Source organism: Danio aesculapii, chromosome 24 (assembly GCF_903798145.1).
Source record: "Danio aesculapii chromosome 24, fDanAes4.1, whole genome shotgun sequence".
NCBI classification, from domain to species: Eukaryota; Metazoa; Chordata; class Actinopteri; order Cypriniformes; family Danionidae; genus Danio; species Danio aesculapii.
Genome location: NC_079458.1, coordinates 13,161,269 through 13,177,650, shown reverse-complemented (window position 1 = coordinate 13,177,650; position 16,382 = coordinate 13,161,269). Strand labels below are relative to the sequence as shown.

General features: G+C 38.5%; 1 protein-coding gene across 1 annotated transcript in view; it reads left to right on the top strand.

Moving 5' to 3' along the window:
* abca4a (ATP-binding cassette, sub-family A (ABC1), member 4a) overlaps positions 1-16,382 on the top strand; it is an 88,364-nt gene that overhangs the window by 6,448 nt on the left and 65,534 nt on the right. The window contains exons 5-6 of the mRNA XM_056450430.1: positions 3,361-3,488; positions 9,499-9,696. Coding sequence (XP_056306405.1) covers positions 3,361-3,488; positions 9,499-9,696 — 326 coding nt within the window. The remainder of the gene's footprint in view (positions 1-3,360; positions 3,489-9,498; positions 9,697-16,382) is intronic.

Here is a 16,382-nt window from a genome sequence, read left to right as displayed (position 1 = left end):
CAGGACCAGTGCAGGTCAGTTGGGTCTAGGTCAGGTTCCAATTTATTACATAATAAAAACAGGTCTGTTCGTAATACCTGAGTCAATTAGGCTCAGAGAGAATCCCATCCACCAGTGATCAGTCGGTTGCACTTTGTATGTGTTTTTGTAACTTGCAGCTTGTAAAATTAGGATGGGATGTAAGCAGGAAATAAGGTGGTTAAAACACTCATGCGCACACATTACCACAAAAAGCAGAGCTTGGTTTCAGCAGTGGTCAGATAATTGAACTTGAATGTAATACTAATGCATCAGTCATTGCCTTGATAATGTACGTATAATGTAAACAGTGATATAATCAGGGTGCAGTCAGACCTGTGTCTCCGGGTCTCATTTTCAAATAACATAACAGCTCCTGGTAGGGTCCGTGCAGGTCTGTTTGGCTTCGGTCCAAAACCTCTACCGAACAGGTTTGTTGTTTTCCAAGCAGAAAAGAGATGATGAAGATGGAGCAAGTATTTTAAACAAGAAGAGAGATTTTTACTGTTTTGGAGAGACAAAGATTAGACAGATAATAAGGATGCTGGGGTGCTGACTGCTTGATTGGTTGATGAAAATTCTAAGGCATGCAATAGTTTTCATATAAAGGCACAGTATTTCCAAGCAGGTTTTGTCCATATTGATACGCTGACTGATTTCAGTTATTTCTGAAAACAAACAAGACAAAAAGCTTTGGATGTGATGTGTAAGAAACTAGTCCTACACAGAGGAGCTGTTTTAGGACTAAACATTTAACTGAAGAACAACATCTGAACAATGTTGTAGTAACCATAGTATAAACTGTATAATTTACTTGATCCTAAATTTATTAGAAAATAATGCACACCTGAGCTGCAACAACCACTGTGTGAACCACCTCAGTGCATTATTTTCTAGTCATTCAATTGTCAGTAGTCAATAATTCCTTGCATTTTAACATGCAAATAAGCCCAAAGTATATTACACACTCACTCGAATGAAAGCCATTCAAAGTAAATAATGCATATGAACACAGATGCTCCAAATATGTGCAAAAAAATATTCATCCTGGTCCACCATCTGAGCTTTTTCTCTCCAAAACCAAATCTCTTCTTAATTGTTTAGAATAATTGTACCATCGAGTGGCATGGTGGCTCAGTGGTTAGCACTATTGACCACAGCAAGAAGGTCGCTGATTCAAGTCCCAGCTGGGATAGTTGGCACTTCTGTGTGGAGTTTGCATGTTCTCCCTGTGTTCACGTGGGTTTCCTTAAGGTGCTCCGGTTTCCCCCCACAGTCCAAATACATGCGCTATAGGGGAATTGGATGAACAAAATTGGCTGTAGTGCATGAGTATGTGTGAATGTGAGAGTGTATAAGTGTTTCCCAGTACTGGATTGCAGCTGGATGGGCATCCACTGCGTAAAAACAAATGCTGGAATAGTTGGCGGTTCATTCCGCTGTGGCGACCCCTGGTAATTAAGGGACTAAGCCGAAGGAAAATGAATGAATAAACTTGTACCATCTCCACCCTCTCTTTTCTGACTGTGAAACAACCAACAAAGGCTCATTCTGAAAACGTAGCCCTATATACATTTCTACAGATCAAGGATTATATAGTCAGAAGTATGTATGAACAAACGCTATGGGGTGGTATGACGCCGCTCCTTTTTGCAAATTAAAGCGAACACTATGGGGCGTTATGATGCCGTTTCTTTTCGCAAATTAAAGCGAACGCTTTAGGGCGTTATGATGCCGTTCCTTTTCGCAAGTTAAAGCGAAGCTATGAGGTGGTATGATACCGTTCCTTTTCGCAAATTAAAGCGAAAAGTAGCTCACTATGTACGTCGGTAGACTTGAGATGCAGAGGTAAGTCAACCACGAGGACAGAGTTCAAGTCTGGCAAAGAACTGTTCCAGAAAGTGGGTAAGGCTAAAACAGAAGCCAAAAAAAAAAAACTAGTAAATAACAGGGTGAGAATGTGGTAAAATCTGAAAACGTGGTAAAAAACAGGCAAGGGTTTTTTTTCTGGATATCTTTTGAAACTGTCAGTTGGGTTTAGGGAAGTGGGTGGGCCCGTCAGTCGGTGCTTTTAAAAACACTACTGGTTGGGTGGCGACGTGGTGGCACAGTGGGTAGCACATTCACCTCACAGCAAGAAGGTCACTGGTTTGAGCCTCGGCTGGGTCAGTTGGTGTTTCTGTATGGAGTTTGCATGTTCTCCCTGTGTTCGCGTGGGTTTCCTCGGGGTGCTCCGGTTTCCCCCACAGTCCAAAACATGTGGTACAGGTGAATTGGGTAAGCTAAATTGTCCATTTTGTATGTGTGTGAATGAATGTGTGTGGATGTTTCCCAATGATGGGCTGCGGCTGGGAGGGCATCCGCTGTGTAAAACATATGCTGGATAAGTTGCCGGTTCATTCCACTGTGGCGACCCCAGGTTCATAAAGGGACTAAGCTGAAAAAAAAGAATATTGGTTGGGTTTAGGGAAGGAGGAGGGTGGTCAGTCCATCAGTCAGTCAGTCAGTTAGTCATTTAGTCAGTCAGTCAGTCAACAGTGGCCTCTGGTGGATTTACGCGAGAAGAGCGGGCGTGAATGGCACATGCGAGAGAAACATGAGATCTCAAAAAGCATACACATAAGGCCTCTGGTGGATTCGTGAAAACAAAAAACACCAAAAAAACATAGGTCCTGGGATGTAGTTGGCGCTCTCCAGAAATGTATATAGGGGTACATTTTCAGAATAAGCCTGGGTTGGAAACAACAGTCCTGTTCTGTGTTGACACTTTGTAGACAAACTAAGTAGAGCAAAAACCACAACGCCAGTGTTTGCAACACAACAGCGAGTTGCTCATGCATACCAAAGAATTATTTAGGCTTTAGTAGGATTGTCCAAGGCATTATGGTGATGGCAGGAGTGACTGAAGATTTGGTTCCTGGCAGAAAAACGTGTCTTAAGCTTAGTCCTACGTGCAGCATGTGGCATTCAAAGAACAAATACCTCTGTGTCCATTGATTTAAATAAATAAAGCAAAAAAATTATTTTTGTCATGTCAAATGGTCCCTGAATCCTCTAGAGTCCTGGCTCTGATTTAAACCACAATCTATTTTCTCCATCTTCTCACTTTCTTTCAAAAATAAGCATAGACAGACTGATATCTTGGCCGTATTTCAGCAGGATGGGGATGTCTGGCATACCAGAGCTGTTGTCTGTCTGTTGGTCTCATCTGAATGATTGTCATGTTCCTGAAGTCCTTCCAGCTGAGCATCTTTTAAGTGTTGAAGTGTCGCATTCTTCCAGCCTGTTGAAATTATTCACTCCGGCATCCTGTTCACGCATTTTTATTCACTTCTTATGCAGGTCGAGGCATAAAAGTGGAGGACATTTTAAAGGATGACGAAACTCTCACAGCATTCCTGCTTAGAGATGTTCCTCTCACTGAATCTGTGGTTCAACAGCTGGTCAACTCACAGATTCGACCAGAGCAGGTAAACTGTTTTAATAATTCAGACGTTGAGTCAATTTGACATGTTTTAAAGGTATTTTGTCATGTCAAAATAAGTTTGGCAAATTTGGTCACACTTTATTAGAAGGTACAGGTTCTCACTATTAATAAACCATCAGCTATGACTTTTGTCTATATAAACAGTCACACTTTATTTTGATGGTCTGTTTGTTGAATTTAAGTTACATTGCATCTACATGTCAACTAATTCTCATTAGATTATAAGTAGATCATTAGGGTTGGGGTTAGGGTTAGTGTAAATTTATGTGTACCTGCAAAGTTCATTATAGTCAGTTAAATGTCTGTTGAAGGAGCAGTATCAACACATTAAGCAGTCTACTAATACTCAAATGAACCATCAAAATAAAGTGTTAGCCTATAAACTCCTAATTGGCTGCTTTTAAATGACAAAAATTGAATATTGAGAGAGGTAAACAGTTATATATTGTTATTCCCATCCCCTAGCCCCATTTATTAACTTAATTAACAACAACAACAACAAATAAATTATATTTACATAAATACCAAACGAAGTATATTAGATACATTAAGTACATAACATCAGAGAATAACTGCATACAGATGAAAAAAAATTTATTAATTAAATAATAATAATATTTACAGGTTGCCGCAATAGGTGTAAAAGGCAGGCCTTGATATAGTCCAGAAAGGAATCCCAAGTCTTATAAAAGGAATTGAGTGAGCCAGAGAGTAAGCACCAAATTTGCTGCTTATTAATAATTGTTTTGATAAAATTGGGGTTTCTGTATAGGATTAGGGATGTAGAATAAGATAATGTAGAATACGTACTTTATAAACAGTCAATATCTTAATAATAGGCAGTTAATGAGCTACTAGTTAAGCTAAAGTGTTACTGTAACTGGTCCATTTTCATCCAAACTTTCAAAAATGTGGTTTTATTGAGTTTTAATTACTTATTTTAAAAAAAAATGCTACGAATGCTACGGAGGCGGTATGACGCCGTTCCTTTTTGCGCTTACCAGCTGACTGTTTACCTTCATATGGACGGCTTTCCCGCTGTTACCAGTTTGTCCAGTAGCTTGTCACATATGTCGGCGGACTTGAGACACAGAGAGGAGCTGACCATTGACGATGGGGTTTGAGTCCAATGAAGAATGGCAGCAGAAAGCATGTAAGACAAAAACAGAAGCCAAAAATTAAATAAACAAGTAAACAACAGGGTGAGAATGTGGCAAAACCTGAAAACGTGGTAAAATTCAGACAAGGGCTTTTCTTGTTCTGGATTGCTTTTTAAAATACTGCGATAGGGTTTAGGGATATGGGTGGATGGGTCAATCGGTGCTTTTTAAAATACTATTGGTTGGGTTTAGGGAAGGGGGAGAGTGGGGGAATCGGTCGGTTGGTCAGTCAGTAAACCAGTCAGTCGACAGCGGCCTCTGGTGGATTTATGCAAGAAGAGAAGGTGCGAATGGCACTCGGGAGGGAAATTTAAGATCCCAATAAAGCATACACAGCATCCTCTGGTGGACTGCAAAAAAAACGTAGCTCCTGGGATGTATTTTGTCCTGGGTTGGACAAAACGCAAGACACGAGTACTCAATAAATAAAACACTTACCTTGCACTCACACATGTGACATGCATGTTCCGATCCTAGTGCAAACCAAAAACGAAACCAACTTGACTGAATTGCTGAGAACGAAACAGCACGCCACATACAAAACAAACACACACACACACCAGGATGAGTGAGCACGCACAACCTGAGCCTCAGAAAGAGACACTTGACTTACAAGAAATGTGCCTGGACTCTGACACAAAAATAAGAATAAGCATGACCAAAGTGGCCTGGCATTATCATGTCTATCATGTTTACTTTCATTCGGGATGTAAACTGGCAACCGAATCTTTTGCTATACCATGTTCCCAGTCGAGCAGATATATTGCACGCCTTAGCTTAGAATGTTCATCAACCTATCAGAATCACGCATTCAACAGCATTAATGAAAGTAAATGAGTCTTTATACGTATAAGAATATCTGTGTGTCCTCAGCTGTGTTCACATCACCTCCACGGGTTCAGCTTAAAGTCTCAAAATCTCAGAGGTCACTGACCTGAAGCGTCCCTTTTTGTGATCATCTAATTAAGGCATGAATGATAAGCAGATTGACTTCACCGCACGCCAGGATAAAAATTCATCTGCTTTCTCCAGCATGTAAATAGACTTTGTTGGTGGATTTGAATGTCTCTGTTTGAGACTGAGGCAATCTTGGCTGGTTCTCAAGTGCCCGTTTGTTCGGCTGCGTGTTTGGGTTTCTCAGCTCTCTTTACGGACCCTTTGTGATGTATATATTTGGCCTGCGAGTAATCAGACCCCCCAACCAGAGGCAGAAGGACTCTGATCAAACCTCGGTCTCTTGTTACCCAGTCCCGAGATTCTTTGTGGGTTTATTTTGCACCAAGAACAAAGCACTGATGGTGGTTTGCACGAGGCCGGTTCCCTTTTGATCTTGTGGTCAGTGAGTGGAGCAGGTCTAGGGGAAGTGATAGCATGAGCAGGAACATCAGGACCCCGGTCACTTTCATATGGAAATGTAAGGGAGAGGAATGTGAGGCATTTTGAAGGCTTTCTCAGAGGTGCTGCCAGTCAGTCAGCGGGGGCGAACAGAGGAAGAAGGAATGTCCTGGACGGATAAGTCCTTAGCTGTTAATGACATGGAGACAGAGAGAGAGGAAGACGGGAAGACAGAAAGCTGGACACATGAAGTTATTAGTATTTTTATTTTTTAGCTGTAGTTTGCAACACAGGGAGAACATGCAAACTCCACACAGAACGCAGCCAACAATTAAGTTTTCCCCTAAAAAACTCTATATATCTCTTACAAAAATTTAAAAAATAACAAATTTTATGATAAAATTGTAGTAAACATGTTTTTTTCGCCTTGACTTCTGTTTGTATAACCACAGTTTTACTACAATTACCATGGTAAAACTATGGTAAGATTAGAAAAAGCATATTTAATTTGTGGTTGCCTTTGAATGACTATGGTAGTCCCTAATTACAAATTTTACCATGGTATAACTGCGGTTATACAAATGAAAGTCAATGCACCAAATTACTAGTACTACAATATTGCTATCACAAAATATTTTTTATTTATGTAAGGGATGGCCAGCCCACACAAATATCAACAGGCCCAGTGCAGGCTAGCCCTGGTATGCAACATAGGCTCATTCTGAAAACGTAGCCCGTATGGCTGCATTTCGTCTTTAAAACAAACTTTGCGAGGCGATATAACGCCGTTTCTTTCGCACTCACCAGCTGACCGTTTACCTCCACGTGCACGGCTTTCCCATTGTTATAAGTTTGTCCAGTAGCTTGTAGGAGGTATGTCGGTGGACTTGAGGCATAGAGATTGACCACGACGATGGAGTTCTAGTCCGGCGAAGAATGGTTTCAGAAAGCAGGTAAGATGAAAACAGAAGCCAAAAAATGAAATAAACAAGTAAATAACAGGGTGAGAATGTGGTAAAAATCAGCCGAGGGCTTTTCTTTTTCTGTATTGCTTTTTAAAACTGTTGGTTGGGTTTAGGGAAGTGGGTAGGCAGGTCAGTCGGTGCTTTTGAAAACACTATTGGTTGGGTTTAGGGAAGAGGTGGGTCAATCGATCGCTCAGTCAGTCAGTCGACAGCAGCCTCAGGTGGATTTACGTGAGAACAGAAGGTGCGAATGGCACTCGAGAGAAAATTTTGAAATCTCAAAAAGCGTACACAGCGGCCTCTAGTGGATTCGTGAAAACAAACACTGCAAAAAAACATACCTCCTGGGACATATTTGGCGCTCTCCAGAAATGTATAGCAGTACATTTTCAGAATGAGCCTGTGTTGCAAGTATGGCCCACTACTATGAGCTCTGTGTGAGTAGCCCTATATTAATCCCATTCAGACTATTAATTTGGGCCCGTAGCAGGTTATGAGCGCACAGGCCTTTAAAGTGTGCAGAGTCTACTTTCTTGTGGACAACAAGTGACATAATGTCAAATTCATAAGCAGCAGGTGTTGTTTTGTCTTGTTATGTTTTTGATGTTGTTTTTTTGTGATCTAAGCTGAGGGTTAAAGATGCTTCAGGATGTCTTAAGATGTTAATGATTTCCTCCAGTTTTGTTGCCAACACCTTGTGCCCTATCCCGAGTTGAAAAACGGTTCCAAAGAAAAAACAGCATTTGAATGTTTTATGTTTTTTGCTCAGTTAGCATTAGCATTAGGCAGATAACATACTGTAGATGAGATTTATGAAAATAAACAATGGTTTTACTACAAAAGTATATATATTTTACACTACTAGCATTAGCATCTGTTAAGATTTAACCAAAAATTACCTATTGGAAATTAACTACAATCAACATAATTTAATCATAGAAGTGTGATTATAATCAATGCCAAATAACATGGTTTATACAGGTGATTAGACTAGATTATTTTCCTGCTAAATAGTAAATAAATAGTATTTATTCTTCAGATATGCTATATTTTTCAGCTAATGCTAATTTAAGAGTAGGTCCAGATAATTGTGTAACTTTAGTAAGTAATCTTAACTAGCCGCCCCTGGAAGTTAAATTTATAATCAATGCCAAATAACTTTTGGCATTGATCTTTTTTTTTTCTTTCTTGTCCACAAATGGAAATTTATCTTTGGCTTCACCACACAACAACATCAGAGTTTACATTACACGCATCACATGAAAAATACAGGCAACACAAATAGATTCAATGTCGTCACATACTGTATCACATTAAAAAACTCAATCTAAAACCCTATACATACTTAGAACCCAGTATTTAAAATTCTAATAGCAGTCGGCAAAAAAGATAGATAGATAGATACAGTACACCTTTTTCTTTACTTGAGGTTGCCTCAAACGTCTTTTTGATGGCAAGAGCTGAAATTTTATGTTTGAGGGTAGGGAACAATCTTCAATAATGATATGTGCTTTCTGTTAAATTTTTTTTTTTTTTAAATTTCATTTGGTTGTCTTTGTGCTTTACCTACAATTGCACTGGCAATTTGTACTACTCGACAGAGTTTTTGCTTTTCCTTTATTGGCAACAGTTCATGCAATCATGTTAAAACTTACAACACTTTCAACCAAGTTCTTGTATACCATCTCCAGAACATCTTGACTCACACCAAATTGTTGTAACTGTTGTATCTATATAACTATAATACAAGGTATCTCCTTCTGTTCCTGTTTTAGCCAACCGGCCAACAAGTGCCATATCATCTGCATATTTAAATAACTTAAAACCTAAATCCTGGATCTTAAGTTCATTTGTGTAAAGAGAAAAAAAATAAGGGTGAGAAAATTCTTCCTTGTGGAACTCAATCATTGTTTTAGACTCCATATCGTTAACAACTACTCTTTGAGGACAATTTAAAAGGAAGACCTTTAGGGTAATTTTAGACAGTATTAGACATTTGCTAAAATAGTAGTATTCATTCTTAAGATATGCTATTCGCCAGCTAATGCTAATTTAATAGTGGCTCCAGATAATTGTGTTACTTTAGAAAGTAACTAGCCGCCCCCTCCAAAAAACAACAGCAAACAAATTGTGGCCTTCAAGCTATGTAATAATCATTGGAGTCTTATTTGCAGCATCATGGTTGTTGGGGTCTCTGACATGTTAACACATACATCATGGTATCCAAAAATGAACCATGGTTTTGCTACATTAACCATAATTTAACCATAGAAGTGAAACTGTGAACATAAACATGACGTCATTCACAGTAAAAATCAATAAGCTTTCCAAGATGACACAGCATTGTGCTGCCTCTGGGTATAGCTGATTTAACTTCCCAAAGAGATAAACTGATACAAAACAAATGTGTGTGTGTGTTTTCCAAAAGTGTTTTACTACTACTGAACATTTAAGTCCAGCTCAGACTAGCACAATGGCATTAACTTCCCTGAACTCTTAATCTTTTCATTGTGGTTTTCACTCTCTCTGTCAGTTTGCGTACGGAGTCCCTGATCTCCATCTGAAGGACATCGCCTGCAGTCAGACTCTTCTGGAGCGTTTCCTCATTTTCCCCAACCGCTGGGGCCTGTATGCCGTCCGCAACGCCATGTGTGTCCTCACCCCACAGCGTCTTCAAATCATCGAGGACAAATTCTACGCCAACCTGGACTTCTTCAAGCTTTTTCGCCTGGTCAGTCTGTTGACACACTCATTGAAATCTGTAATGCTGGAAATGCCTTTGGGATGAGTGGGTGCATGAGTTAAGACAACTTCAATATTTAAGTTCACTAAACTTAAACCATGTCCATAAGTTAACTAAACTTATAAGAAAACAAATTAGCTGAAAATACAGCTTAATGGCCAATACATCTGCACATTTCTAATTAATACACATTAAAATGACTTTTTTGGTCTTTTTTAATGTATTTTAAAGACCATTATATTGTGTTGGAGCCCCTCTACAACAGGTTTATATGCAACTAAGGTCAGTAAACATTGTTATTATGTTCATTTTAATCAATATTTGGTTCATTTGAATCAATTCAATGCTTAAGATTGGTTAGCCCCTCGCTTCCAAATGCCAACAATGATTGGTCAGCTGGCCAAGTTCAGTGTTGCCAGATATACCTGACCTTTTCCAGCCCAAAAGCTGTCCAAAAATGCACAAGAACAGCCCAAAATATTAGATTCATATTTAATTTAATTTTAATTTATTTAAAACGAAATTTAGTCTACCTAGTTGCTTTAACTGTCATGTTTCCCAGTGATGGGTTGCGGCTGGAAGGGCATCCGCTGCATAAAACATATGCTGGATAAGTTGGCGGTTCATTCAACCCCTGCCCTGATTTATAAAAGGACTAAGCCAAAAAGAAAATGAATGAATTATTAACTGTCATAATTTTTAACCATACAGCAACCAACACCATCAGTCACAGAAGCACAACATATCCGGATCACATTGAATCACTGCCCCCTCTCACCCACACATTTCAATTATTGTTGTATAGATTACACTACCTATCAGAGTTTTACTTTCAAAATGGGGTATAAATTCATCCCATTTGGCATTTTAAATTCTTTTGAACATAATTAAGTGCTGCTTGTCAATCAGACAACACTTCTGTGTTTGTTCTTGTTGTCAATTGCAGAAAAAAGTGATCAATAAGAGTGTCATAGTAAACTGCTGTGAGTTTAACTGCAGGCGCTGCGTGATGCGCGTGCATGCGAAGGGAAGTCAGATTTGTCTGGGGAGTCAGATTTTGATACAACTTTCCTTCACCTCCCTTTCGGGTGGGCTCATGCGGTTTGCGCTAATCACTAGTTACTACTGACTGAATGGAGTAGGAGCACACAGTTATATTTTGTTAAATAAATTGCATAATAAAAATTTTGTCAACTCGCCAACGCCATTTTTTACCCGCACGATCAAATTCAAAACCGCCCAATCTGACAACATTGGCAAACTTTGTTTTGATTGTTCTCGCTGCATCTATATTTGAACTGAAACGCTCATTCCAGAGTGTTTGTATATCTGTGGAAGATGGGGATTATGCAAATATGTTAATTTGGTCATATTGACATACATTGGTAGTGGCCAAAAGATTCAAAAATATAATGACTCGTTAGGGTGATTCAGAGCTGACTCTTTCTTTCGAGAGATCTTTATTTATCTTTGATTAACAACTTTGCTTACTTTTTACTTTGAAGGCCAGCCACACTAGAAACTGCAAATAAGATATTTTTCGAAAACCCATATGACGAGCTCTTTTGTTTGAATTTACACACATGATCAGCAGCTGCTACTTGAAATGGTTCTAATACACTCACCAGCCACTCTATTAAGTACACATTACAAGTACCGGGTTGGACCCCTTTTTGCCTTCAGAACTGCCTCAATTCTTCATGGCATAGATTCAACAAGGTACTGGAAATATTCCTCAGAGATTTTGGTCGATATTGACATGATAGCATCACGCAGTTGCTGCAGATTTGTAGGCTGCACATCCATGATGCGAATCTACCGTTCCACAACATCACAAAGGTGCTCTATTGGATTGAGATCTAGACACTGTGGAGGCCATTTGAATACAAAGAACTCATTGTCATGTTCAAGATTCAAGAGTCATGATTCGCGCTTTATGACATGGTGCGTTATCCTGCTTGAAGTAGCCATCAGAAGACGTGGTCATAAAGGAATGGACATGGTCAGCAACAATACTCAGGTAGGCTGTGGCGTTGACACGATGCTCATTTAGGATTAACAGGCCCAAAGTGTGCCAAGAAAATATCCCCCACACCATTACACCACCAAAACCAGCCTGAACCGTTGATACAAGGCAGTACGGATCCATGCTTTCATGCTGTTGATGCCAAATTCTGACCCTACCATCCGAATGTCACAGCAGAAATTGAGACTCATCACACCAGGCAACGTTTTTCTAATCTTCTATTGTCCAATTCCGATGAGCCTGTGTGAATTGTAGCCTCAGTTTCCTGTTCTTAGCTGACAAGAGTGGCACCCGGTGTGGTCTTCTGCTGCTGTAGCCCATCTGCCTCAATGTTGGACATGTTGTGTGTTGAGAGATGCTCTTCTGCATATCTCGGTTGTAACGAGTCATTATTTGAGTTACTGTTGCCTTTCTATCAGCTCAATCCAGTCTGGCCATTCTCCTCTGACCTCTGGCATCAACAAGGCATTTGCACCCACAGAACTACAGCTCACTAGATATTTTCTCTTTTTCGCACCATTCTCTGTAAACCCTAGAGAGGGTTGTGTGTAAATGCATTGAGTTGCTGCAATGTGATTGGCTGATTACAAATTTGCGTTAATGAGCAGTTGGACAGGTGTACCTAATAAAGTGACCGGTGAGTGTATATCGATTTGGTACTCAAACTTTTATTTGGAGTAGAAATCTTGTGTAACATTATAAATTGACTGTCACTTACCATAAATTACATTCCTCCCTACTGAGAAAAAATTCAGTGTCACCAATTTTGCTGTCTGCTCAGTCTGCTTAGTAAAATCAGTAATATCTGGAAGTGGGTTTGGGTGTAGAGGAAGTGCTGACACATAACTATGCAAACTATGAGGGAAATCATATCAGCGCTTGTTTTGGGTGGAGGAAACAGTGAATATTATTGGTAAAAACGTAGTAGAAAGATTAGCTCTTATTTAGGGGCAGCTAAAAAGGAATGTCATTTCATTTGAGCACAATGTGTTTATTACATAATGTTGTGCTAGCACGTCATAAGATGTGAGATAAGAGTTAAGTGGACAACTGTAACATTTCCTAGAAAATCAACAGAAAAGCAGCAAATGCAAAAACACAATCTGTGTGAGTCTGCGTCTCTTTATATATGCGGGTCTAGTGACTTTTATGTTTGTCCTTTTTTTTGGTGATCATCAGCAAAAAAATAGACTGGTCAGGCATGTTGACCAAGGTCATCTTGATCCAGGGAAAAGAACACAGACAGGGATATTTTAGGAGTGAATCTATATTAAAAATAGTGTTTGATTTAAATTTAAGAGAACTTATATTGGGGCTTTAAAAAGCTTTATAGAGATGTTTTGTTTGGGCTTTTTTAATCTTTAAAAGACATTAATCACATTTACATTACATACAGTAATCAGTAATAGAATTATTTGCCTAATTTGAATAAGACAATATGAAGGTGTTTACATGAGTTGCTTTTTGAGTATTCCTTTCATGATCCTGTTTTACATGTTGTAGCACATAATTTAAATAACATCATTGCGGCAACACACTGTCCACGGTTCCTCCGGAGTTTCATGTAATTTTGGGTGTTTCATTTTTAATTTGTCGACTAAAACTAAAGTTTGGCAGTTTCCCTTTCATTCAGGAACATTTCATGCATGTCCCCCGTGACAATTGAGATATTGGATGCGATTATTGGATTATGAACTGCTGTAAGAGTGTTGTTTTAATAGAATTTGATACCGAACGCCGAATGGGAGAAGAAGAATAATAATTTGTGGTGTATGTGTCTGTGGTCCTTCACTGACTCGGTAGGTGCAAAGAATAGTGTCAAACAGCCCTGTGTGTATGGACACAGGGTCGCAGGATGGGAGGAAAGGAAGAAAAAGAAGGAAAGGAAGGAAGGAAAGAAAGGAGAAATGGAAAGAACAAAGAAAGAGAAGGAAAGGAAGGAAGGAAGGAAGGCAGGGATGGAACGAGGAAAGAAAGGAGGGAAGGAAGGAAGAAAATAAGGGAAGGAAGGAGGAAAGGCAGGAGGGAAGGGAAGGAAGGGCAAGAAAAAGGTGGAAAGGAAGGGAGAAAAGGAAAGAAGGAAAGCAAGGAAGGAAAGAAAGGAGGAGCGGAAGGAACAAAGAAAGGGAAGGAAAGGAAGGAATGAAGAAAGGAAGGAGGAAAGTAAGGAAGGAAGGAAGGAAGGACGAAAATAGAGGAAGGAAGGAGGAAAGGCAGGAAGAAAAGGCAGGAGGGAAGGGAAGGAAGGACAAGAGAAAGGTGGAAAGGAGGGAGAAAAGGAAAGAAGGAAAGCAAGGAAGGAAAGAAAGGAGGAGCGGAAGGAACAAAGAAAGGGAAGGAAAGGAAGGAATGAAAAATGAAAGGAGGAAAGGAAGGAAGAAGAAGGAACGGAATGAAGGAGGAAAGGCAGGGAGGAATGGAAGGAAGGAAGGGAGGGAAGGGAAGAAAGGAAGGAAGGAGGGAAGGTAGGGAAGGGGGTAAGAAAATGAAGGAAGGAAGGAAGGAAGGAAGGAAAAGAAGGAGGGAAAGAAAGGAAGGAGGAAAGGCGGTAAGAAAAAAATAACATGAATTAATTATAGCATTTTATAAAATACTCTATACAATTGAAGTCAGAATTATTAGCCCCTCTTTGATTTTTTTCTCACTTTTAAATATTTCTCAAATGATGATTAACAGAGGAGGGAAATTTTCACAGTATTTCGGATAATATTTTTTCTTCTGGAGAAAGTGTTATTTGTTTTATTTCGGCTAGAATAAAAGCAGTTTTTAAATTTTTAAAAGCCGTTTTAAGGTCAATATTATTAGCCCCCTTAAGCTATATATTTTTTGATTGTCTACAGAACAAGCCACTGTTATACAATGATTTGCATAATTACCCTAACTTGCCTAATTAACCTAATTAGCCTAGTAAAGCCTTTAAATTAGCCTTTAAGATGAATACCAGTGTCTTGAAAAATGTCTAGTAAAATATCATGAAATAAATTAGTTATTAGAAATGAGTTATTAAAAATATTATGTTTAGAAATCTTCTCTCTGTTTTGGGGTAATTGGGGGAAAAATAAACAGGGGGAAAAATAAACAGGAGCTAATAATTATATATACCAATACTAATATATTCAAAATTATATTAGATACATAATAGAAACTTTTAGTTATAGTTTCTAAATGTATAATTTGAAATGAAAGTGAAAAAGGGACGTTTATTGGCTCGTCATCACATCTTGTCATCATTTTGTTTATTCCAAACTCCTAGAAAAACAAAAAAAGGAAGACTGATGATTAATTACTGTACTCCCCTGTTTGATGTCACATCCTACATTTTTGCCCAGTTGAGTCCCACACACCCTTCCGGTTTGTTGTTGTTAGTTTATAGTTTCCAGATGAGCTTGGGGAAGGACAGAGAGCCTCTAGCTTGAAACAGCCCATCAGCAGCAGACCTGGCCTATATTTCAGTAATGAGCTTACAGTCCACACTCCCCTGCAAGACTAAACCCTCACAGAGCTTTAAATAATAACTCTGACACACTGGACTTTATCCTTGCCATTGTTCATTTGCTTGCTGGACACTTTTAGCCAAAGCCACTCATGCTGTTAGCATCTTACACTTGCAAACTGTAAATCTGATGACTATTCTTGTCTCTGAGAGATGAGGGGTGAGTCTATAAATTTAAGTGAAAAAAAGATTTACTACCAGAAATGTTTTTCAGTATTTTATAAAAAAAACATTCAGTTTTAATACTTTAATTTACCAGAATATATTTATTGGGTTTAGTTTAAATTATAGAGCAAAATACTTTAAAAAATCTAATTAAATATCTATAAATATAAGTAAAAATAAAAACTTTTAATACAATTATTATGAAAAATTATGAAATGTTGAAACATCAGGACTCCAACAAATAATTAAAAAGGTGAAAATAAATATATAAATAAATTACATAAATTCATACATACATTAATTTTCTTTTTTCGGCTTATTCGCTTTATTAATCCATCGCCAACTTATCCATCACATGTTTTATGCAGCGGATGCCCTTCCAGCTGCAACCTATCTCTGGGAAACATCCATACACATTACATATTTTTGTACATTGCATTTCACAGTTTTCCAGTGTGGAAAAGTTTGTTTTTTGCTGGTTAAACAAATGTGGTAATTGTTGCTGAAATCCAAGACATCTGAACAATGCAATAAGACAACAACAAAGTGTTAAAAGGGGGTCCATATTTTATAAAAAATCCTGTAATTTTCCTTTAACAGTGTGTGTCAGCTTCTCCAGAGCAAGATTGCTAGTCATTTCTTTAATCCACTGGCCACAGGAAGCCCTTTTTCCAATTTAAAGCAATAACTTCGCTTGGAGTAAACTAAAATCTAGTAGTTTGCATTTAAAGTAAACTAAAATCGAGTCGTTTGCGCTTGCTTGTGTTCAGATCCAGGTGTACAGGGTACAAATGAAATAAACATAATTTGAGAACCATGTATATTTTATTTATTATAATTAATTTACCAATTATGATAAGGATCTCTTTCCAAAATATTTGGATCTCATTGCATTTACACAATGATAAAAGGTACCCACTTGGTCATTGCATTTTGTAACTATCAGGAATATTTTGGTTAAATCTATGCAGTTTAACTGGTGTGATGTAA